General features: G+C 41.6%; 1 protein-coding gene across 13 annotated transcripts in view; it reads right to left on the bottom strand.

Annotated features, from left to right (window-relative positions):
- Window positions 1-26,403, bottom strand: part of MED12L (mediator complex subunit 12L) — a 195,811-nt gene that overhangs the window by 124,553 nt on the left and 44,855 nt on the right. For 9 of the 13 annotated variants that reach the window (XM_054205126.1, XM_054205121.1, XM_054205125.1 and 6 more), the window contains exons 2-10: window positions 22,009-22,113; window positions 19,997-20,188; window positions 17,916-18,075; window positions 14,514-14,683; window positions 13,733-13,843; window positions 13,023-13,292; window positions 10,640-10,789; window positions 9,999-10,113; window positions 9,660-9,796 (exon numbers count right to left, since the gene is read on the bottom strand). In XM_054205126.1, coding sequence (XP_054061101.1) covers window positions 9,660-9,796; window positions 9,999-10,113; window positions 10,640-10,789; window positions 13,023-13,292; window positions 13,733-13,843; window positions 14,514-14,683; window positions 17,916-18,075; window positions 19,997-20,188; window positions 22,009-22,113 — 1,410 coding nt within the window. Of the gene's footprint in view, window positions 1-9,659; window positions 9,797-9,998; window positions 10,114-10,639; window positions 10,790-13,022; window positions 13,293-13,732; window positions 13,846-14,513; window positions 14,684-17,915; window positions 18,076-19,996; window positions 20,189-22,008; window positions 22,114-26,403 lie in introns of those variants that run through there. The other 4 variants (XM_054205134.1, XM_054205123.1, XM_054205129.1 and 1 more) reach the window with 3 other exon arrangements.

The raw sequence follows: 26,403 nt of genomic DNA, 5'->3' as shown, positions 1-26,403 counted from the left end.
TGCCAACACACAGACAGACACTGAAGTATACATATGCATGTGCACATGTACAAATATTTTCTTCAGACACCTCCTGAGATACTAAGCCAAGAATATCAGCCTGTTATTGAATTGCCCTTGGAGCTACGCTCAACTATACTTAGCACTGAAAAGCAAAACCGCTGCAGGCTGCAGTCAGTGAGCAAACCACTTCCACTGCTGCTGCTCCTGCTGCTCAAGCGAACAGATGTTTAAGCCTTATGAGAAATGTGAAAACAGCCCGAAGTAAAACTCTGGTCACTATATACAAGAACACACACAAAGTTCAAACCAAATTTCCTGTGCCTGTGTTTTTGGAGTGCTAGTGAGTATTACTTGCAACTTCATGCCTGTGCTGCTTACCTCTGAGCACTACAAACACACGGCTCGTCAGGGCTCAGATTGCCTGTGCTGCTGAGCCCTCCAGTCCCCGACGGCCGTCACTCCGTTCAGTGAAATGGGAGCAAGTCCATGAACAGGCGCACTGGGGAGGCAGGTCTTATGAGATGGACCCACCTCAGGATGGGCTCTCACGTCGCCCAGAGCCTGTGCACCCCCAGGTTACAAAGCCAGATGCCAGGAGGCCACAAGCATTGTAATCAGACTAGCTGTGTGTACTTACAGGTTGTAATTAACAGGATACCTCGTCTGAATTGCACACCCAACTGTCTATGATCGAGGGCTAAGGCTTATTCTCCCAAGCACATTTCTTTCATGTTTGGTTGTTTGTTTTACAATCTTTCATGAACCTCATTGACAATGAGTACAGCAGAAACTAAATAACATTGTGATCAACAGCAAATTGCACATTTAGAGTTTTAGGTATTATAGGTATTAAGCGAGCAACAGTCACAGTCCTTTTTTTTTTTTAACTAAAGATTGCATAAATGACTTATTTGATAGCCCAAAGAAAAGAGAAAACCCAGGGCAAGCTGACCTTTTTCTGTTTAAGCTCAGTATTATTTTAGTAATTTCAAGAAATGCTGTGAATTCTTACTTTTGAACAGCACTTCCACGTGTAGCTCTGTATTAAAATTCTCTTTACAAAAGGGATAAAAAAAGGACAGACCTTTATGCAACACACAAGAAACTAACATGAAATTATCCTGGTCAGGAGTGCATTGAGGTTTACATAAATTAAGTACAGATTAATTCCTCATCTGTTCTACCTGAGCTTCAAGAGATTTCAGAGAATGACTGATCTGCTTTAAGTAGCTTGTTCTCAAGGGACAACCTGATTTTTTTTGGGTGGGAGCAGTGGAGGTGGTGCTAAAATAAACAGCTAGAAAAAGACAGCTCTAGAGTTAAGAAAATGCAGACAGTTAATTCTGTTTCTAAACGAGTCATCTGCTAATACTGTGATATTTATTAGTGCAAAAATAGAAAAATGACTCCCCAATTCTACACCTTTTCAGAGATGCAGAATCCAAGATCACCACAAATCAAATGCCTAGAAGTGATTATGCACCTTTAAAAATCACAGTATTGATTCTGCAGTTTCATATATATGCAAAACAACCTCTTTTGAAGGGTAAAAAGCCCACCATAAATACTTGAAACATCAAGGTGTTTATCCATCTAAGAATTTCAACCATATCGCTTTTAAGTGTCTAAAAACAGTGAGTTCGGTTCTCAGGAACCGACGCATCCTGCAACTAAAAAAAAAGAAAAAAAGAAAAAAGTTATTTGAGTGCAGTAATTATTTGAACCGTTGATGCAGACTTTTGTCAGGCAAGTTGGCATCACCAAAGCCATTCCCATACATTGGGCTCATGGAACACAGGGCCCTGCAGCAGCTGAGAAAAGTAAAGTTGAAGTATCTAACCATCAAATACTTTACTTAGCTTTTGACTGAAAATAACAAATACATTTGAAAGCTATATCAAGTCCCTGCAATAGAAATAGTTACCCAAAGCCCCTACAGTAAGTACAGCTCTAGAACAGTAGATGGGCAGACGAAGACTATGCTAACCAACCCACAGCTCGTTCGTAGAGTCACAAAATGGAAAATTAGTTAGTCCAACGCTGGAAACTCCAGCGCTGAGCGCTCGCTGCCTTGCTGAGCGCAGACAGGTTGTGCTGCCCCTGGGTGCCGGGGCGGCAGCAGCCTGTGACGCTGGTATCACAGGTGGGAGAGCTCGAGCTGCCGGCCCCACTGCGCAGCCGCGTGACTTCCTTCCTCCCCATGCTGTCTCACCATAGCTGTGCCTCACCGTTTCCTCCCTTCTGATACTGTGTTCACTTGAACATGCTAAGAACGCAATTAAGTAACACCTCTCAGAATAATGAGGTTCTGGATTTGTCTAATTTGGGATCTCGTACCTGCAGATGGTCTGCCCTGGAAAAGCACAGACCACATTTCAGAGAGGCTCAAACTACTGCCCTGAAGAGTAGCATTAAGATCACATTTATACCCTTAAAATTTCAGGGGCAGGAAAACAAAAAGATCAGTTCACCAGTTACTTAATGACTACGTTTTGTAGGGAAGACAAGACGTAAGGTGATGGAGAGAGAACAGGTGTGGGCAGGCAGGAACTGCAACACCCTCGGGTCAGGGGAAGCTCTCCCACAGTTGAGACCCTTCCTCAAGATTCCCAAACCTTCCACAAGTCCTAACAAAAGAAGAACACTTCAGGGTGGCATCAAATGGGAGATATCATCTACACCAGGTAGCACAGACCTTTGAAGCAAAATTTCAAGTTTAGACAACTCACTCACAACATTTGTCATTTAGCCAGGACCCAAAATAGCTGCAACTTTCTGAAAACCACCAGTCAGACCCTTTCAGAGAAAACCAAAGGCCTCATTTACACCAATTTATAACTGGAGCAGAAGGCGGGTGAAGAAAAGAAGAAAAGAGTTATTTTGTTTTTATTTAAAAGAAAGCACCACAATTAGTAACACAGGGAAGTATTAAAAGGAAAGCATTAAACATTACTGTTCCTCATAGGTTTAGAGAGAGGAAGCCAAAAGTAATATTAAAACTCCGTTTTCATTAACTCTGAGCCCTTTTCCTGTTAGTCCTTGTTTTTATTATTTATTTAAGATTTGCTACTAAGGAACTAGTTTGACTTTGCGCTAGCTAAGGCCACCGCTGAGGCACCTGGACTGTAGAAGTTATCTGTTCACAGTGGGGGCAGGAAGAGCAGGGCATAACGCCCAGGAGCTCAAATCACTCAACGAAAGGAAACCCCAACCTCCTCTCACCTCATGGAAACCTCTCCAGAAAGCAGCCAGGTGCGTGACTCAACGCTGCCAGGCAATGCCCGTGCCGTTTGTCATGGCTGCTCACCCGACTGCCACACACGCCGGGGAGCTGCCACCCAGCCCAGCATCCTCCCAGCACTGGGAGCCACTTACAGGAACTCGCCGCCTCTCACCGCACCTCAACACCTTCAAGGGAGAGGGGAACGGCGCCCGAGAAACCTCTCCTCTTGCTCCGACACCCATTGCTGCTTCGTGGGTTAAGAGGGAAGGAATAAAAAAGCTTGTAGCAAATGTGCTCGTATGCCAGTCATACAAGCCTGCAGATGATCTAAATGAGATACTAGATATAGATATATACATACACAGATATTTTTCTGGCTATTCCTGTTCCTTTCAAAACAGAAAGACATTGAAAATGTATTCAATCAAATTGTTCAAGAAATCTGAGCAGGTGCTTATTGCAAGTCGAGTCTGTGTCACAGGAAGCCAGTCTGTCCTTAAACCATGAAGAAGGTTAACAAAAAAACAACAGTGAAAAATCCGATTGCTTCCTAGTATGACAGCATTCAGTCTCAAAACACAGAGCTGCTTTATTACTAATGTTGTAGAATTTCATAATTTAAGAACGTTCCCTTTAAATACTATGCTTTTTTTTTTTAAAAGGTTGACGATCTAAATAAATTTTTAATCACAATTCCTGTTAGCATTTTCAAATTAACTCCTCAGTGAAATGAAATTAACATTTTAACATTAAATTCCAAGTCTGCTTTCTAAGAAGACAAGAAAGGATTTTCAGAAGCTATATTTTTATTAGGAGAGACAAAGAAGTTGTACAATACAGCGTTTATTAGTGCAGCCTACCATTCTAAAGAGAACAAGTAAGGAAAGACGACAAGAGCTAGGAACAAAAGCACTATCTGATTTTTGTAGGGAAAAAAAAAAAAAAAATGGGCCTGTGCCATCCACAAATTCCTGGCTCAGAATCTCAAATCCACACAAACCAACTCCACTCACAGGAACAGTCAGGACAGGTCATTCCATTTGAAAACACATCTGCGTATCCATAACAGAGGAGCTCTCAAGGTGTACTACTCTCTGTGGAAAAATTGTCCCTAAAAATTTGGGGGTTTTAAACCCACTAAATGCAATTATACAAGCAGTGCTATCTCAAATATGGAATATGAAGAAATGCCTCTGACCGCAGCCCAAGAGGGACAAAATCATTGCAGGATGGTAGGCAAGCTCAAGCTCTGCATACACATCACAGCACTAACAACGGCTCAAAGACAACCCTTTTTATTGGAGTACAATTTCCATATTTGCATTAAACTATGAGACCATGTTCAAGAAAATATTATCCACTGCTTTGAAGTTGTCTAATATAAAAAGAAAAAACAAGTTGTGTGTTCTTTTTAAGGACCCCATCGCTTCTTGAAGTCATAGAATAAGTTTTGCCCTTCCATAGAGATTTTGTACTTTAACTCCCTTAGACACCTAGGTGAGCAGGAATCTGATGTTGGATTTACTGAAATAAAGAAAGGTGAAAATACCCACACAAACAAGCTTCAGATAACTAAGGAATTCAAGCAACTGAACAAATGCTAACTGCATTATTAAAAATATTACAAGAATGCTCAGAACATGCTCTATTTTCTCAGTGCTTGTGGAAATAGACTCGGATTTTGCAGGTATTTCAATCCATATTATTTTGCTCATCTTGTCTCTCTTACCCATCATGCATCCCAACGCACTCAGATTCAGGTCCCTTATGTAGTAGCAAACTGTTAAATTGTAGCTTACTAACTAAAAAGGCATCGTTAGACCTCCTTTCCCACAGACACAGCAGGGTTGGGTTTTTTGTTTGTTTGTTTGATTTCCAGCAAAATGATCTCAGAAAGACAAATATTAACTCTCTGCATTTGTAACAAGCCCTATTCGTGAGAACCAAGTTCAAACCAGGACTTTTTCACTCGAAAAACATCTCTTGGCATCGTAAGAATTCAGTTGGACTTCAAAGACAACATGAGAAGCAAGACCTACATACAAGTTCAGAGACTTAAACTTTAAAAGCAATTCGAATGCACAAATATCCATGAAGTTTCAAGGATTCTATATAATGTTTTCAAGAAATTCAATAACAGTCCTTAAAAATCAAGTGCTCTCTCCTTTCCTCCATTTACTACCGCATACTAGCTAGAAAATACTGGTATGAAGTTTCATTCGCCAGGCATCCCTCCCACCGCTTAGGTGTATTTCAAGCTACACTTAACCAAATTGTATTTTTCTACACGCAAGACTGACAAGTTAAAAAGTCTTGCCAACCATTCTAAACAAAACAAATTAAGAGAGGAAAAAAAAAATTAAAAAAATAAAATAAAAACATCCTTTCTCAGTTCCCTTCTTTAGTAGTACCTGTGAAAGACTATGACAGATAACAAAATACAGGCAGACCAAAAGTTAGGTGAGAGCTGAGTGGGTTTAAGCCACAGGAAGACGACAGGCGAACTGAAAGAGTTCACAGACGTTATGAAGAAGTCGCTACTGCATTCTCTAGCTCCCTCTTCTGAGGACTCTATTTTTGCACAAATTGACTCAAGCCTTCAGAGGGAGTGATCTTTAAAAAGGGGTGGAGAGGAATCAAAGGTGTTCCAAATCTGGATGAGGGCAACACAATTTTACTCTAATTTAAAACTGTATGGTAGAAATACAGACGGTTTACTGGATTGATTTATTTAAAGACAGCTCCACAATAACCACCACACTGGTAATCATTCTGGAGCTGTGCACAAGAGACATTTTGAGTCAAGGAAATGTCAGATGGAAAATACCTGCGGCTATAAATAAGGCCAGTAGTTTTCTCTGCAATGCCATCTCAAATGAAAGTGAATTTACTGCTTTATGCCACGTCACAGATTTCTAGATTTCAAGGCCTCCTACTCAGCCAAGTCTACTGAGAAGCTCTACACAAGTCAGTGAAGCAGAATTAGAAGTGAAAGGTCCTTTGTATTACTCACTGTGCACATGGTCATACTCACAAGGTAGCATCGCTCTTACCATATTAACTGTGATATTTTTATTGGCTGTCAGACCTTCACACCAAAAGAATTCAACAACTGTTATCATTTGGAACTTCATGGGTAAAAAGCTGAGCATCTGATAGATGTAATAAGTGCTATTTTTTGGGTTGCACACAGTCTGATGGAAACCCTGTGCCTGTAAGGAAACCTACCACACGAGCACCCATGCATGATTAAGGCTCAGACGAAGCTATTCTCTACAGGATTACACAGGGACCATCACTCTTAAGACACAGAGGCAGTTGGTCAGAAACTGCAACAAAATTCTTGTCTCCTATTTACAGTCTGCTTAATAACGCAGCATTTAATAATGCGATCAGGGCTCCTCCATGCTAAGTTTTCTCCAAGTCAGTGGAGAAGCACTGGATTCCCCTCCCACTTTTGTGGCCTCTCTCGAAGTCAAGGATGGAGAGTTTGTTCTGGGTCTGGTCGAAATGTGAATTTAACATCACATTTTCTCACACAGCTTCAGTGTGCCACCTCTGTCACGCACAACATGACGCTCAAAATCTGAGCCCTGTTCAATGCCTGCCGTCCACCTGCCCCATTTGTCCTACTCAAATTCAGTGCAGAACTGCAGCTCAGCCCCTCACTCCACATATCTCTCTGGTTTGCTCTCTCGTGTTCTGTCACCAGATCCCAGCCTTCAGCACCATTACTCTGCATCTCCCCGTGGGATGAAAAGCAACTCCTCCTCCCTGCAGGGCCCAGGACAGCTGGCCTTTCAGGTAATCTCTCTACACCCAGCTACCCTCCCTCACTCCAGCCCCTTCCCCTAAATTTTACTTTTGCTCGGACACTTGGGAGTCATGAGTTACATATTAAAACAATTCTGGAGAAATCAATAGTGTGTATAAGTGCACATTTGACTGTTTCAGTCCCCCTCAGAACTGAAGAGCTTTGTAGCAGAAGGCACCCTCCTTCCACTCCAGCATGTGCTCAGTGCTTTGGAGCACCACTCTCATATGTACTTGCACTGGCATCATTTGCAGTCTTCATGACAATGTTTGGCAATCCAGCAGGAAAAATGGACAGGAAATAGGTTCCAAACATGTTTCGGTTGGGCTCACATCAAAACAGTGGTAGCAGATAGCTGTCCTTCAAAGCTTTAAATAACGACGTCAGAAGGCAGACGTCCTAGTGATGGACATCTTATTTACAAAATAAAAGTCCTTAGATGAGCTGCCAGATGAAAACAGAGTGTACACGACCTCGTAACTTATGGCCTTTTCTGCCAAGAAAAAACAGGCTACGTTTATCAAGCAGGAAGGAAACGAAGAGAGAGAGAGACAAACAGCATTGCATGTGGCGACATCCTTGTGTCCTTAACCTTGCAGCGCCGCAGCCGATGCGCAGTTGGTGCAGGGAGGCGCCGACATCCAGTGGCCACCAAGCAGCTCCGCAACCCTTCTCTGGGACACCAGGCAGGGCTGCCCGGCAGGTAAGAACCAAACGCTACACTGGCAACTCGAATACAACTTTGGAAGTTCAAGTACCAAAATGCACAAGTGCCATCAGTCGGGCACTCAGCAGCCCAAGGCTGCTCTTGTCTAGCTGCCAAAAGTTAAGCTCGAGTCAAGCAACAACTAACAGTCTTGAAAACCCCAGAGGAGGTTAAGAAGCTGCAGATAGTTTAGAAGTTTAATTTCACATCATCTCCAGACCCAGTAAGGTAAGACTGAAACTTTCAAAGTTAAGTTTTCTTCTCAGAAAGAAATCAGCATCTTCTTTGCTTCTGCTCTCCCTACAGTCTCCTGTGACTACTGTGCAAACATGGGCACATCATCGCTTACATGTGATAATGCTTTATTCCTACTCAGCATTCTTTATCTAGGAGTAAAACGTTATGCCATTAGAAGTTAGGTAGCCCTGCAAATTAACTAGACAGACCTTCATGAAAGTGTTCGGTACCCAGAACTGGGGAGCCCATCTTTAAGAGACATGTTTAGGGGCCAAAACAGGCATGTTTTCAAGGCAACCCAACCTCAAGTCACTAAGTACCATAAAACAAAGGGAACAATAGCAGACAACCACCATAAGAACAGATTAATTACCTTAATTACCTTACTTTCAGAAGTCTCCCTACCAACACTGCCTTTTGAAACACAAAGGAACAGTTTATTAGTACAACTGTAGATGGAACTCAGAAAATCTTTTTGGAATACAGACAGGGAGAAGGAAAAAGATACAAATACAACAGCAGAAGGGCAACAGCACAGAACCACACCATCTGACCCCAAAAGCAGATGAAAACAAAAAGCCAGCACTCAAACAATAAAGCGTATCACACCCCACCCATTTTAAAAATACAAAAAAAATCTTGCGTGTTGAACTCCTGATTTCATCCAAGCATTAGGGTTAAGAACTTTCAGCAACTTCATCTGCCTCCTCTAACAGCTCTCCTGCCTCTGTTTCTCTCTCATTACCATAATAGTGTATTTGAAATACAAGGACAACTGTGGCAAGCATTTCACTCCTACCTACTGGTTCTGCCCCTCACATCCAGAGTCTGCTGGCAGGCATCTCTCTCCGGAAATCCTTCCAGAGATGTTATCCCCCAAACACTATATTCTGCTTATTTATTTCAAAGTCATTAAAACACTGATTGACAATTATTATGCATTATTTCTGTGCAACAGATGGTCTTGAAATACGACCATCAATCGCTGAGAACTTATAATCACGAACAAAAACCAAACCATTTTGCATAAAAGCTTTTAAAACATTAACATGAGCAGCTATGACATATTCCCTACTATTTTACACTTTAAAATTTTACTTCAATAGTGTATTATTAAAACTATTTCATCTGTTCCCCAAACACCTTCCAAGGAAACTCAGGAGTTTGATACGCCCAGTGACATTATCACCCGCACTGCACAACACCAACAAAACAAAAGAAGAGTAACATGTTAAAGATTTCTGATAAAGTTTTTCATGATCTCTGAAAACAGTCCTAGGAGCACAGGTAAAAATGTCAAAAAAATATAAATGTATATAGTTTCAGGATATTTTACTATACTTAATAACTTATTAATTTACTACTTTCTGCAATAGATGTAAAAGTTATCAAAAAATAATCCAGAATTTTACTTGATAGAACCCAAAAAACAAACCACACAACCTTGACAGATCATTTCCCCTAAATGAGGTTTCAATACGTAGAACTGAAGAATTCAATTACAACAGCAAAGAGTTGTTTTCTCCTTATAAACGAAATGTCAAGTAGTAAAGAAAAAACATACCAAGAAAGCACAAAGCCTTTGTATCAAATATACACATAGACACAATTCTCATAAGTAAAAATAAAATCCGTTGTCTACAAATTAGGAAGTGAGAGGAGAATGTAGCTGTTACCTCTTGGTTATCTTTATTCTGATTTGCCCAGAAAATCTTATGATAAAGCGTCTCCATTGAATTGCTGGAATCTGATCTGTCAAAACAATGCCGATCCAACACTTCCAAGGTGTGCAAAACTCGGCTGATGGTCACCCCTAGAGATGGGAGTTAGAGAGGAGCGGGGGGGGGAGGGGAGGGGGGAGGAAAAAAAAAGGTTTTCACAGGAAAAATTGCATTACACCTATCTGTCAAACTATTACTAGAATTAATCATGGTGCAATAGGATTATACTCAAAGAAGAAGAACAGATGTAAACCCTAACGCTCCCAACATTTGTTTCATTTTGAGTTGTCTTACCTGCAGTTGATTCTTGGCACTTGTCAAAAGACCACCGCACCTCCACAGCACGACCTCTTTGTTTTATCTGCTGTTCTACTTCATAAATCTTTGCCCGAACCTGTAAAAAAGATAGCTGCTAATTAGCTAGTGGTGGGAAGTCTCAATTTTCATTTCAAGCTTGTGACAGCTTTCTCAGCAGGAGCAAGGTACCCTATGGTGTTCCACAACACTCCCTACATTTGGGAACAACAAAATGAAATATGTTCTGTTCAAATATTTCTGTCTGTTACGAATCATCTTGTACAATAAAGCATCTTTTCCTTACATTTAACCCAGCAAAAGTTAACTTTCAGGGTGTCTGAAAAGTCATATCTCACAATACGGTATATGCCAAGCTTACTCTTATTTGCCGTTTTACATCTTAAAGTAATTTCAGTTTAATAACAGAAAACATCTGAATGTAAATAAAACTCCTGTCATTTTCACAAAAATCAGTACCTAAATGAAGTACAAAGTAAAGTCATAAAAAAACTAGCACAACACTAGTCTTGAAACTAGACCTACAGAAATACCTAAACTTGGCTGTAGTCCTAATGATCACAAATTATTATTTGGTATATAAAAGAGATTTTAATAATCTGACAATGAAAAAAGCTTACCTGCTGATTAAACGCTGAATTTCCACCTGGCATAGGTAAACTAGATGGAGCAACTTGAAGTAAATCCAGAGGTGAGCCTGGATTAACGTTCTTATTTTCATTTGTGGAATAATTCCACACCAAGGCACTTGGGCAACAAAGAGTTACAGTCTGCAAGCAATAGTACAAAACAGAAGTAATGTCTTTTTCTAAACATGTGCGATAGACAGTACCAACAATAAGAGAGTCCATGAGACTAGAATCACTTTTGATCTAACTACTACAGTGAAAGAAACAAAAAGACAGGCTTATGCACAATTTAAAACATTAATTTGAGAAAATTCAACTACTATATTATTTTCCTTCTTCATTATTAAAAAAATTTAAATATATACTTGTTCAATTCTCATTTGTATTACTTTCAAAATGGCAACAAAGACGACCACCAAAGGTTAATTTCAGTGAGATCCTTTCTGTGAAACGTGAATGGGCTTTAGAAAAAAGAAGTCATTTTGGTGTTCAGCTTACAGAAAGAAGCTACATGTGAAACATTAAAATTTAAGAAATTAATTAAAATCAACTCTTCTGTCAAGATTTTAAAGCACAAAAGCATCATTGAAATGCACCACGAACTTAAGATTTACTTCAAAAGAAAGGTTTTGCATTGACAGGCTTCAAAACAGCCATTTTATAACAGCTTGTCAGCCAGTACCTATTACCCTGTAGCATTTGGTATAGCACAGAGCAAAAGCAGAATGCTTTGGTGTTTTGGGGTCAGACCTTAAATGTTATCTAAAATGATGGAAGCGGATTCATCTTATAGATGTTTATTTTTGAGACTGCTTGATTACTTCTTGGGAAGCTCCCCTAGTCCAGATGTGGGTTACAAAGCAGCACGTCAGCAGAAACATTGCCTGGAGAAATGCTCCTCTGAAAAGACAGAGAGCTTGTCTGAATCCAGGCTGTCCTCTGGACCCACTCGTTAGCACAAGAAAAAGAGGTAGAAAAAAGAGAAAACACACACGTACACAAACCCAAATAGTACAGGAAGAGCAGAAAGACAACCAGCTGTGTTGCTAGTAGAGAAAAGCTGTAAAACTGCCAGAGTACACAAGCGTACCCCAGCAGCCCAGGATGGAGACACACACTGACATTCCCAGGACAGATCCATGTTCAAGAGGAAAAAAGTAACAGCACGCTGAGAGCCAGACGGGATCTAATGTCCTGACTCATGCATCCTCAGCAGAGAGAGGGATGCAGATACTCTCCCACTTTCTTTCCTCAGACAGCATGACTGAGTCTTCCCTGCATACAACCCAGCCTGCCTCCAGGCTCTGAACTTCCCGCACTGCGATGACCACGGGGAAGCAGCAGCCCTGGAAAGGGAGCTGCGTACCACAAGAAAGTGCTCTTTTACTGTGGGAGTGCTCCAGCGCTCGAACAGGTTGCCGAGAGAGGTGGTGGAGATGTTAAAAATCCAGCTGGACATAGTCCTGGGGAACCTGCTCTAACTGACCCTGCCTGACTGGGAGAGTGGGCAACATCATCTGAAGAGGTCCCTGCCAACCTCACCCATTCTGTGGTTTTGTGATCCCACGAGCTTCAGCATACTCCTGGTACCACCCCCAGGGCATCTCTACGACCCCTAGAGACAGACAACTGAACAGGCAACAGCAGGAAGGCTTGAGGAAGTCTCATCAGGTCAGCACTCAGGAAGGCAAACAAGTGCAGCTCATCATACAAGTCCTTTTTTAGAAAATAATTACTCTCCTGACAATTCTGCTATTGCCGGGCAACACACACAAGTGAACAGTCTCTTCTGTTCCACAGTTTTAAAAAATGTGGAAGTTGATAAAGCAGTAACAAACCACTCGCAATTGTGACAAAACCAAAATGAAGCGGCCTGCAGTAGCACCAAGCGTTAGCGACAAGCTGGAAGAAGCAAGGAAATCCTCAAAGGCTAGAGCTTGCAGGAGTCAGTACGGTGCTGTCTTCTGTCCAGCCACACTCAGCAGACAGCCAGGGTCTGGCAGAACCGTGCCAGCTCACTGGGGTGAGAATGCAAGGAGATGCAGAGAGCATTACTGCAACCAGAAACACTCCATCACAAAGGAAAGGTTTGCCCATCCCTGGCAGAAGAATCGCTCCTTCCCGCAGCAGAGGTACAGACAGATACACAGACAGCACAAGCTTCTCCAGGTGGTTCCACCATCGTGTCTCAGATAGTGTGGAGAATCCACCCTCCTGCTCCCCCCAGACCCACTCAGCCCTCACCCTTTAATGGACACAGGTACATTCCAAACCACAACTACCACACCTTGTCACAGCGAAAAAAACACTCCATTTTCCAATGAACTGAATGGTTATAGCCTTGAAAACAAAGAGCAATGGAACATTGGCCTACCTGCAGCATACAACTAAGTCCATACACCAGTGGACGGTGTTGAGGGCAGGAGAGGAAATCTGAGCAGGCCAGCTGTACTGGGCTCACCACGGGACCCGGGGCAGTCGGACTTGGGGCTGCCAGAGGAGGGTTGCTTGGTCCAATAATCATATGGGGAGAGTGTGCAGCTACAAGATTAGGACCATCGCTTAGCAATATAGACAGACGTCTGGCACAAAAATAAGCAAGGCGACGGGATAGGTAAGCTGACTGAACAAACTCTTCCGAATACTGAAATTTAAAAAAAAAAAAAACAAAAAACAAAAAAAACACCTTATAGTTTAGTACACAGTGTACTCCATGTGTTTGTTTTCTTTAATGATCTAACATTGAACGTGCGTAAACTAGAAGGGATTACCTCCAATATTTAAGACTCCAGAAGTCAAAAAAGAACAGAGCAGCTCAAATATGCATCTATACTTCTGTCTCTTAAAAAATTCATCTGCTCTCCAGGACCAGTTACAGAATCCTTCTATCAATTCAAGTTAAGGATTATAAAGCATGAACATTTTAAAGGCGTTTATAAATTCCAAACATGCACCATGCAATATATTTCCCTAAATGTTCTAAGTAAAAACATTTACACAGATTTTACCACCACAAATATTAAATTATTTTAACATGTATGAATCATGCTTATATTGATTTTTGGCTTTAAAACATGCATGTACCTGCAACATTAGCGGCAACAACAGCTTAAGAAGATCATCATCAGTGGGTCTGATTTTTTCCAAAACATCCAGTATCCATGTCAAATACTCATGTCTCTCGAGCATTCCTTCCTAAAGGATTTAAAATAATACATCACGTATTAACTGGGAGCGCTAAACAAGCAGGTGTGTAATTACAAGTTTTATTTCATTTCTGGTTTAGCTCTCGTTATCCATCTCAGCACACAGCTCCCAAGACCCTCAACCCCCACGACGCAGGCAGGAACCACCCACCACCATGGCAGCCCTAAGGATAGGGAAGCAACTGCGTACAGCACCAACAATCTCCACAGCTCAAATTCAGCACGTTGCCTGATTTACTGCTGACAGACCCCCCTCCCAGCAACCCTTCTGCTATTTCTGTCCTTGGGTAGAAAGAACCAGAGAGTTATTCTGGGCTAGAACCATGTGGAACTGAACAGCCAGACCACCACGCCAACACCCCGAGCTTCATGAGCCACACTGACCTCAGCCTGATCCACAACCATTAAAAAAACCCTTAAAAGACGGGATAATATAGAAAAGACAGAACAGTTGAGTACATTACTGCAGTCGCAGTCAAGCACGCTAAGCGAATCAAAGCTTTTTCAGCTAGCAAATCTTAAATGAATTAGCATTTACAATGCATGCAAGTCTTACCACAAAAGCTACCAGTAAGTTCTAAAATTAAACTTTCCAAGAATGGTAACCTAAAAAAAAAAAAATAAAAAAAATAAAACCCATGCACTTCTTAAGGTATTACCTGAAACATATAAAATGACAATTTTTCATTATATTCCCACTGCTTCAGGGCTTGTTCCATCTCTTGAGGCATCACTACAGAGCTGTTGCCTTGGCTGGAAGTCACATGATAAAACTCCGCAACCTTTGCCAGCTGCTCTCGAAGGTATCTGGTTATAATTTGAGTCCATTCTACAAAATAAGTTTAAAATTAGAACATTTCAGGTGATTAAAGGTTTCTTTCACAGTGAGAATTCAAACAAACGTATATCACCTTTGTCATCAAAAATACCTGTGCAAAACATCAACCCACAGTTGCATAACGCAGCACCTAATGTGAATTAATGGGCTTCTCACGTGCCGTGCCTCTCCTGTGCATTGGTCTCAAAGCACACATACTGTCAAATGGGCAAGAAGCCTGCTAGCTTAGGATGACGTAAAAGGCACTGACACAAGGTATGCCCTTAGGGAATCACCTGTCCCTTTCATCAGATTTCAGCATTCAGCCAGAAAACAACCTCGAAATAGGCAAAATAAATATATTTTGTTACTTCCTTCCATCTGGACCTTTAGTCTCCTCTTCCTTTCCCCTCCAAATATAGCCAACGTAGAACTCAACAGGACTTTGCACAAGCAATGGGATATAAAACTGTTCTTTCTGTAATCACTCTGAAACAGACAACTCCTCCAGATTTTTACTCTGATGAAAATAAAAAAGCTCAGGAGCAGTTCCTTAGGTCAGAGTGACCAGCACAGTGCGGAGGTCTGCCAGTATGACTGATTATCTTTCCTTTGCCCTAGATAAGTCAGTAGGTGCTTTTCAGCGAACACACAAACCTAAAAATCACCAGTTTTTCTCTCTGCTTCAGCAGTGATTCTGTATTTACTATAACTTGCAGAAATTAGTGAACATAAGTGAACTTGTTTGGTCATATACATGAAGCTTTGGGAAAACAGGAATTGTAAGGAAGGCATTCTCTTAACAGCAACTGGAACAACCAAGGCTATTTGTTAGTATCTCGGAGACAAACATCTGACAGAGCTGTATTTAATCAGCATGCAGCATATTTTAGAAGAGCACTCTCTTCTATGAATCCATAATGCAGTTGCTTTGACAATCTAAGCCTGTTTACTGTCAGAGTTACAGGAACCACCACTCTCAAACACAACTGTTTTCACTGTTTACTACTCACCTCAGACTTCAGCTAGCACATTCACTCTTTTTTCCCTTTGCATTTGTAACTGGCAGTTCTGTCAACATATACAGACTATATGTTGAATGCTTTTCTATCCAAATCCACTGGAATTTCTGTATGAAGCTAGTGGGTCTCAGTGTTTTCATAGAGCAGGTTAACTATATTTACTTCAAACATTCGCCCACTTTTGGAAAAACAATTCTGAATCCACTACTTCAAACTTATTTGTGTGACAGAATGAAAGGGTAATTTTCCCAAAGCAATTGCCAATATCTCTGTGCCCCTGAGTTAGAAACAATGCAACCAGCTTTCTGTTATCCAAGGCACAGATATAAAACATTTTGGGAACTGTCAAAGGCTGCTCAGTAACACACAGCAAACTACTTCCCAAAAGCTCTCAACACCGTTAGCAGAACAGGAAATTTGTACAGAGGACTGAATCTTCAGTAACCTACCTCAGAATACTTGGTGATAAAAGTCACGGGCACCTCAGCCTGCAGACACTCTCACTGGCTTCGTTCATCCTCCCTGTGAAGCAGGTGCCACCATGGTGCAAGCCCAAAGCAGAGCCAGAGCAGGAGTACCTGCCTGCCCCACGATGCACCTTCCCAGTAAGCATAAACTCCTTTTATTTCAAAGAGCCGCTACTCCCAGCCAGAGCAAACCAAGTCTAGATCAATTTGTCGCAACAGAGTGGACAACCTTAGCTTTCCTCACCTCCTCCTTCCTCCCCCACTCCCAGACAACCAAAGAGGGTGCTTCTTTTAACTACACCCTAACAATTACACACCAGTCTCAGTGTACAGCATCCCCACTTCAGTCCCCCTAGGAGGGCCACAGATACTCTCCTATCACTAGAAGAGCTACTCACGACAGATTAGGAAAGCAATCAGCCTGCTCTCATGGTCTGATCTGAGCTTCCTGCTAGGGTCTAGCCCAAAAAATTATTCATTATTCAAGAGAACATTATTCAAGAGAAAAGGGAAGACAACCTGAGAGGTTGGAGAGAGGGGCTGTTTCAGCATCCCATGGTGCAAAGGACAGAAGGGGAATTTGAGAGGTGGAAAAAGCAAGTCACCCAACCCTGCTCAGCAGTGCCAGAACAGCTAAAAGGAGCCTCAACCCATCCCACGTCAGAAAAAGGAGCGGAGAACTGTGCTATCTCCCACTAAACCACTGACCTCACTACAGAGAAGCTAATCCCACCACGGCAGCCTCCCAGAGTTCATAAACCAAAGGAGACACCATTGTTTTATCCAGGCAGGTGTCTCTCTTCCTTCTTGGCAGCCATGCACGTTGCCTCCCCCTTGCTCTCTGTCTCTAAGAATCAGACTGATTTTTTTGAACGCTTTTTAAACTATCACCAAAGAACAAACATAGGATGTTTGCTAGAAAATAGAAAATAAACTTTTGGGGCTTTAAATAGGAACTCAGAGTGAAAACTAGTGTTATGAGCTTACAAATAATAAAAGAAAAAAAAAACAAACCACAAAGCAAAGTTTGAAAGAAACAACAGAATGAGCTTGCAGGAAGACGCAAACATTTCTCACAGCAGTACAGAGATGTTGCTGAACATCAGTGAAATTGTCTGTTCTGAGCCCAGTTACTTTGAGGACAAAGAAGGAAAATGTTAATTCCAGACAGTAGAAGAGCTGTAGGTAGCATATGTAAATTGAGAGAGTAAAACTACAATTTTGATAATAGTTAAAGTACCTTTGAACACCTTAAAGGTGGTCACTGCTTGGCCCACTGGCTTGGTGCCGGACGGTGGCATTTAAGGTTAGCACTTAAAATAAATACCTTGCCACCTATGTTCTAATAAATAAGCTTTGAAATCCACATTTCATCCCAGGCTTTCTAAATCAGCAGTTCTGTTCATTCCCTGGTAACATTTATCTTAGCACAGCCTTTGCCACTCCTGCCAACCCCACAGAGACCAGTGTCAGTGGTGAAGATGCAGCACAGTCATCTCCTCAGATGCTGCACGTGGAGATTTAGGGAGGAATCAGCTGGGAGGAGAAGCAGCCAACAGGGTAGTATTTATGCTGCGTGGATCTTTGTACTCTGTGACACACATTTTTAAGTGAAACTGATTTAAAAGAATTTTTATTCCCCTTCCCACTACAAAGATTCCTCTCTGGACACCTAGTAACACCAAAGCCATGAACAACAGGAGCATGCCCCTTCAGCTGTTATTATGCTTTTAGATATTAGAGATGTTTATTTACCAATATTTGGGTCAGTAGCCTGGCGTTTCTTGATTTTAGCTTCAGAAATAGCAGCGTAGTAGGCACATGTCATTTTGATCAGCCACGCCGCTCGCAGCAGTGGCACAGAATATTTTGCTAAGTAAGCAAAAACATCTTCTTTTTTACTGAGAATAGGAACCTGAAATGAAAGAGGAAGCAAGTTATAGCACACAGTCCAAACAGCAGCTGGCACCTGCAGGTTAGCCCAGGCCTCCTCTGCTCAGCCCCATGCTCCCTGGGAAGCGGCAGACCTCTTCATCAACCTAGGAACCCACTACGCTGACACACCTGTTATCTAGACACATAGAAACTAAGAGACTTGACAAAAAAGAGATAACCACCACACACTTGCCCCAGGTTTCACCAGGAGCATCTTTTACCTGCTCAGAGATGCCTACAGGGCTACTAGCAAACCTCTTAACACAGCCAAAGACATCCAAAGTGCAGGAACAGTCCTGCAAGCTGATCCTCAGGACCTCTGGAAAATTGTGATATATCAAGTTTTGGGCAAGGGTTCAATTACACAGACACTGCCAGTTACCTGGGTGCCCCTGGTTCAGATGAGTCCGTAATAACCAGAGCACACCAGGGAAACACAGCCTGGCCAGCTAATACTGCCTGCACTGGCCACACACACCACAGGGCCAGTCCCACAAGACTTCCAGGTAAAGACTCACTCTATTCAGTCACAGCAAGCCTTACAACTTTCTGCATAAAGTAGAATAATTTCAAAATGCATTGTTTAAGCAACCTATACAAGAACAAGACATTTCATGCCCAGTGGAGATAGAAGGGAATGGAGACACAAATGCTACACGTACTATCCCCTACCAAAAAAATCCTCATTACTCCTTCAGGGATACTCATCCTTTCCAACAGAGTGCCTGGAGAACAGAGGTGTGTCAATGCTGAAGAGAGCAGCAAACAAAACACTGACCCTTTCCTCTTCAGTGGTCAGCCTAGGGACTCTACAGAATCAGTTTCAGTTTTCCTAACATGCTTGTTTCCTGTTATTGAAGGTTTATAAATTCGGTTATAAATAAATAAATAAATAAATAAATAAAACAAAACTAACTTAAGTAATGAAAGAAATCTCTCTAGTACTTCTAGTCACAAAGTTAACCTCTCGGAAAGTTAGGGGGAAACTTAAGGTGGTGGCATGCTTGCCACAGCAAAGCTCTTGTTTTTCTGGTGGCTCTATTGATGGCAAAGCAGCACACGTTCTTCATCAACTGCATAGCAACAGACCAAAAACTGGTGAAACTTGTACCTTCTGTTATATTCATCCGTTTATGCTCAATAGTCTTGGAATACGAGTTCCCTATTTCAGTTTAATTTATACTCAGAGTAACTCCCATACACTGTAAGATTAGCTGCTTATACACAGAGCTTCAGGAAAGAAAGGCATGAATAACAGCACCTTTGTTACTATGTTCCAGACGCCACCTTGGATGAGTTTTAAAGACCACTTCAAATTTATCTTGTACTGCTGTTCTTAACAGCATGCAGTATCCAAAGAGATAGCTCAGAATTGCCTTTTCCAGTTATACAAAGACTGCCACAAAGCAGCAAGAATTCTTCTTCTTAATTGGAAATTTCATCAAGAATGCAACTAATAAGACTGTTCAACAAAGATTGTTAATACAAATTTAAATGTGAAGAGCATGCAAAGGGGTTGGAGTTAGCAGGCAGGTTCTTTTAAGAAGGCATTGGCTTCCTAGCCAGTTATCTCCTTGCCAGACACAAGAATTTCTGTAAACTGTTCCTTTGCTTGAGGAAAGAGACCCTTGAAGTGAAGCGTACAGGCAAAGAATCTGGCTGTCAGTAAGATAAACACGCTTAAGCTGAAATACAGTCATTCAAAGAAACTTTTTATCAGCTAGATCAGAAGTCCCCCTTTGCCCAGGTACCCTCCCTCCTTGCAGAGAGGAAACATGCTGCACAGCAGCCGCCTCCAGCACCGCCCCACATCCAGCACATTCAGAAACACTGCCCTATTGTTATAGCCCAATTCAGTACAACCCAACGTCCAAGAAATAGAGGAAGGAGTATTTTGATACCTTTTTTGCTAAAAGAGTAAGTGGTTTACTTCCTGCTAAATCTGTGAACCAGTTGTGAATCGCACTCTGCGATCGAGCAGTAACCAGCCAGTAGTTGTCTTTGGCATTTACTTGTGGTTTCTTCTTTCCTGTGTCCTGGAAAGTGTTAAGTTTTAGCTTTTCTGCTAGTATGCTGCTAAAGTATGCGCCAATCTGGTGGGAAAAAAATGCAAAACATATATGACAACCCAGTAAGTAAGCATCTATCGTACATTAACGCACAAAGGATTTCCATCTGAATAGGTATAGTCATCAGTCTAGTCCAGGCTATCAATCTTATAAGATTACACTTTCATTCCCTGCAGCTACGAGATGGACATTTATGATATTAAGCACTCGTGCAACACTTCTGCACTATCACTGTAGAAGCTACAAGTCAGCAAAACCAAGCCAAAGATACCAGAGATGCAGCTGCCATTCATGACAGGTCACTGGGAATGCCCAGAGCCACATCCCTCCAGGAGATGGGCATCTCAGACTTAGATCCCAATTCAGTGTATTCTAAGAGTATCTCAGAACATTCCTCCCCTTCTACACTTTACCATAGCATTAAGTGTGTAAATACATGTTTCTCACTTCTATTTACAACAAAACACACTGTCACAAGAACCGCATTCGTTGTCTTTGTGTCAGCAGTTACAGCAGACAAAACTTCAAAGATTCGGGTAAGCTAGAAAGTGTTCTGACTTCTATTCAAAACTCCTCCGCTACCACTCAATACCTCCAGAATGAAAAGCTTTGTAACATTTGGTTCCCCAGTACTTTCAATCCCAAAACAGCAGAAAAAAGCCCAATAGAGATTTTACTTCCCACGTAAGCTTATTTACTTCTCAAAATTACTGTAACAGAAATTAATTTTTAGACCCGACAGTAAGACTAAAATGTTTGATTTTCTAATAAATGTATTCATAGTTGGGTAATTTTAAAATCTATGAAAAGCTTTTAGGAGATCATTTTGGTAATTCTACACTTAAACCTTCCAAATAACTATAAGCACATCCTTACGAATTTCTGTTTTACTTCTCAAGCAATTATGTTCAATAGTCAAAACAGGAATAATTAAAACAGAAGACAGAAAGAGCCCGCAGGTAGCAATTCCAGAAAACAAAATCAGAAGAATGTAAAGGAAACCTTTAACATTTCAACAATAGCAACCTTGTAATTTACTTGTATCTCTTCTTCTGCTAAAAGAGCATCAGCGTATAACTAAATTCACATTTTCCAATAAGCTTTATAAAGTTATATATTTTAAAAGTCAAACAGCAGAGAATTACTTTGTCTAAAAACATTTTTATAAGCTTCCTGATAACATTCTCCTTCAAAATCGTTTCTTTGTGCTTTCCTAACAGGAAAAAAAAGTGAGAGTACATGAATCTGGACAGATCCCTCAAAGAAACAGGGGATGGAGATTTTTTCTATACAGCTATTATTCTCAATTTGGAGGATAGTAACTAATATTTTAGTGATTTTTATTGCTCTTTTGTATGTCATACTTGACTCTTAAAAAAAAAAAAAAACAACACAGGAGAGCTAAGTTAAATTTCACTAAACAATACAAGAATGTATTTCCAAGACACCCAGAGCACAGTGACCAACTTCTCCTGTCAGAAAACAGCCTGATGAAACAGATACAAGACGAAAGCAAGTTAAAGATGTGTAAACACTAGAGACTTTCAGGGAAGGAGCCACAACTGTGTTTGCAAGTGAAGTAAATAAAAGAACAAGAGCAAAAATTAACATCTCTACAATGAAGTGTGCTAGTTACATTTTGTTCTCAACATCCATGTTTTCCTCTGAAGACTGGTAACACTAGGTAGCAGAAAAACAGCTCAGCATTCTTATATTAATTCTGAAATTAACTTTAATACAAAGACTTCCAACTAGGAAGCAAAACAGTCAAGAACCAAGTACAACCACTGCCAGGTTGGTTCCCATTTCAATGAGTATACTCAGACCAAAAAGCCTTGTCTTACCTTTGAGGCATTAATGACAATATTTCTAGCAGATCCATGCTCATCTCCAGAGAAAGCAGGTTGATTACTGAAGCCTTGCTTTACGTTCACTGCAGTAAGTTCATCCTGCAAAGAGCATTTTAAGAGCAAAAAATTAAATGACAATTTAAGAAGTCACATCATTCTGAGAAGTATGGTTTTATAACAAAAATTTCTGTATTTGCTAGTATGTCACACTCTGCGTTCGCCTGAACCCTCAAAGCACTTTGCACATTCACAGGATTTCAGTGAAGGGGAACACAATGCCACTCCTACGCTCCAGTCCCCATTAAGTGTTTACCTTACAACAAGCTTCAAGGCCATAACTTGATAAGGATCCCACTTGTTTTGCTGCAAGAGGATTGCTGACCATGAGAAGGGTAGCAGGAAACAAGGTCTTGGCAGCCTTCGTAAAACCTGCAGTGCTCCCCAGCACTCAGCCCTAAATCTTCCTCATGGAAGAGGTGCCAGTCACCAGCCGTCCTGACCAGCGGAGGGAGAGCAGCGCATCCTCCTCTCCTCCAGATACGCTGGGATTGCTGGAACCACCTGCATCACTCCACAACAGAAAGCAGAGGGGTAACACCCCTCGTTACCTGCAGACCTCCACACGTCCCTTCCCCCAGCACAGAAGAACTTTTGCATCCTTGTTTTGTTGAAGTTTAAAATGTTACTATTTCAGTTTGTGGCCTCACAACCACCATTTGATAATATCTACTGAAATAGGAAATAGACCACCTCCAGCAGAAACAATTTCAAGTAAACGTCTGTCCCTGATGCAACTGAACCAAATTCTTCTGGAATTCTTCTTTAGTAGTGGAAGTATTACTCCCCTCCTACTACAGTATCAACACACCTTCATTTTGCTGCATATGGGTATTTAAGCGGGCTTAGCCAAATCATATTCGCCGCAAGAGCACAGAACTGACAGAAGTGGAGTCAGTAGCATGAGGGGCAAACACATACCCGAGTCTTCACAAATGCAGAATATAACTTCCTAAGTGAGTCCCACCATCGCCCCATCCTTTCCCCATCTTCACTCCACATCTTCACCAAAAGTTAATATTCTCCCATGGAGGCTGTGCACTTCATTCACTTATTCAGGACCACATGCCTGTCAGACTGAGGTTTACCTATGCCAGATAAATGGGAACTTGACTTGTTTGTTTCCCCCAACAAATCAGTTACTTGCCACCAAAGGTACTCTATACAGGCTCAAGCGGTCTACGGACCCCTGGCAGCAGTCAAGATATCCAAACGATCCCCAAGATGATTGTGAAATAACCTATGAAACCAAAGAGCGACTGCTGTGCAACTAAGCAAATAAAATAGGAGAAAATAAAGTTAAGAAAGTCATCTTTTACTAGAAGATTTTGTTAATAGTTTTGGGCAACTTCTCTCCCCAAAAACAGCAACCCAGAAGCTTCCATTCAGCTTATTCTCTCACGCTTTGCAACGCATTTTGCTTTTCAGTATTTTCGCAAAGTTTGGGAGTAACACGGAAGACAGTAATGTATTTAGAAGACATGTAAGCTCTCTAGGGTTTATGAAGTTAGCAAGCCTCATCTGAATTTTAAATGAAATCAACAAGAAGTGCTGGAACACTCCTCCACCCACACTATCCCCAAGACAGCCTTGCAAACACAGATAAAGGCAGAGATGAAAGTGATCAAAGATATTATAAGCAAATAAATAAAAGGTAAACGGCAAACAGATGGAGATATATGTTACTATTAGTGCCATTTCCACAGATGACCCCACTTCTGTTATCTTTAAACTTCTCCTCCTTTGAAAAAAGCTGTCTAGATATCATTATGCTGAAAATAACTAAGAGCCGTATGTTTTACTGCTGTATCTACCACCACTGTCGGAACAAGCTGCGGATGGACTGACAACACAAACACATCAGTGTTTTGGTTTTGTCTGGCTCAGATTATTAGCTCAGATTTCTCCCTGCCTTCAGCAGCAGTTTAGAAATTCTAAACACGGAACACAGGACAGTTGCATAACCAAACGCCAACTAGAAATGAAAAGACATGTCATCTGCAAACACAATGCACCCAGATACCTTTTCAAGCAAATTAACAATAAAATGGATGTTCACAGGAGCTCTCATTACATCTCACTTAAGCCGGCTCCATTAACAGCTCAGGGTCAATTTCTAAGAGCACAGCTGTCCCCTAGCAGAAGCGAAGGTTTCCTGGCCACCAGCACAGCTAAGTTGCACAATACTGAATGTCCCAGGGTTAAACATCCTTTCATTTGGCTTGGTTTGCAAGCCCTCCCCTACTGACAGGCACAGGAGCAGCGCACGCTGCTGTCACTAAGTGACGCGCTCTGCGCCACGACGCGCCAGATCCTCTGGGCTCCTGCAGGGATGTCAAGCTTCCTTTCAAAATGTCAAGCAGGGCCCCAAGCGAGCCCAATCAAGGCTTAAAACCCTTTTGCAATTTTAAATAGTCAAATGAACAGTCAGGCCCAAATCGCGTTAATTTGCTTCAGAAAGAATTGTAATTGTTTCATGTGGGATATTTAAGAACCACCGATATATCTGCAGCACTCCGTTTCTGAACACGTGTACAGATGGATATCTTTACAGAAAGAAAGCCTGACGAGTGCAGCCGACGTCCACAGGACCTGAGTGTCACCAGCTCTGCAAGAAGTCATACCCCAACTTAAATCTGTGTGTGTTCACTCCATCGCAGCCGTGACTCCTGCAAAGCATGTTCAGAGGAGGCCACCTGTAGCACTCACCCAGTCGGCTGCACTCAGATCTAGACCAAGAACAAATGAACTGACTGTTAGGATCAAGCATTGAGGCATTATGGTTGGGTGTTCTAGACTACATAATTCCATATTAACTTGCTTTTAATGAATAAGAACGGACTCTTTCAACTTAAGCATTCTCCTGCTTCCTTATTACTGCGGTTACACTTGCTCACTGCAGCACCAAGCCACGAAGAGAAAAGCAGAAAGCTAACGATGTATAACGGTGTTGAAAAAACAGCAACTGGCCAGTTTATTCTGACATCTAAGCTGGGCAAACAGACAATGTACAGAGCTATACCGGCATGCAGTCAAAAACAAGTCATTTTTGAAAGGCATTCTTTTTCTCCTTAAGCTCCAAAATTCCCTTCAACAAAGAAATTTAAAAGAAGTTCATATTAAACTCATAAAAGAAAAAAAAATGGCTCTTTTTAACCAGTCATTACTGTTAGATCCTCTCACATGCTCCTTCTTTTGCTTTGTGTCTCTTAATTACATGAGGGCACCTACTTTCAGCATCTTAGAGCAACCATAGCCTCAGCTTGGAGGCCCAAACCCTCTGCAGGAAAGTCCAGGATTTCAACCTGTGGCGTAGCTGCTGCAGCATAAGCCTTCCACTGATGCTCAGCTTCTGCTATGTTGGGCTTGGTTTGAACAACAAGATCAAAATATAACTCCCTAAAAGAGACAGTATAAAGTATTACGCCAGTTATAGATTACTAAACAAGCTATATTTCGTGATGAAGAGAGGAATAACAATATTTAGAGGAGCATTCCCCACTCTGAATCAACGGCTCAGAAGTCACAGAAAAGGATTAGCCATACCCAGCAGCCAACCACAGGCAGAAGCAACTTTTGCCGGAGACTGGGAACACCCTAGCCATGTTATAAACAGATACTGAGAGCAAGAAGGAAGATCGGTCTTTCAAGACAGGTCTATTCCCAACTGGCATAAGGGGAACAATACCAGAGAGGCTTCTCTGACAGAAATTTCAACTTCTTTACCCATCCTACCAGCAAGGAGGTGGTCTGGGCTACTGGCGATTGTAGACATTGGGGAATTGAGGCTTGGAAGAGTCAAACCCTATGCGCTAGGAAATTTCTTCTGTCTGAAGGCTATTTCTCAGCATAAAAATATGAAAAATATGTCAATTGTGCTTTTTTGTGCTTTGAAACTGAATTCAGCTAAAGTTAAAAACATTACTCAGGTAAAATCATGAGGTTCTGGCCCTGATGATATGATACATTGAGTGTTTCTATCTTTGGCTTGCACCAAACACAATTTGCATTATATTTTATCCATCTTAGGGAGACAGTCACAATTTAGAGCACAGGAAGCGTTAGGAAAAAAAGTTAATTTCCACCTGGCGCTCAGGTGAGCGGGCTCAGGAGCACAAGCCCAGCATCCCTGGAGGTGCTAGCTCCTAGCAGACAGGGAATCTGGAAAGGCACAGGGTGACGGTCAGCAACACCGTCACCAGATGGTCCATTCCCACCTCTGCTAGGACCCACAACTCTGGATTTGTCTCCTTTTTCAAATGGTAGACAGACTTCACCAACCCAAAGGCTGGAATGACATAGGACTATGTCCTGTAAATGCCCCATGCACCA

Source organism: Rissa tridactyla, chromosome 6, assembly GCF_028500815.1.
Source record: "Rissa tridactyla isolate bRisTri1 chromosome 6, bRisTri1.patW.cur.20221130, whole genome shotgun sequence".
In the NCBI taxonomy this organism is placed as follows: Eukaryota; Metazoa; Chordata; class Aves; order Charadriiformes; family Laridae; genus Rissa; species Rissa tridactyla.
This window is presented reverse-complemented; position numbering and strand designations above follow the sequence as displayed.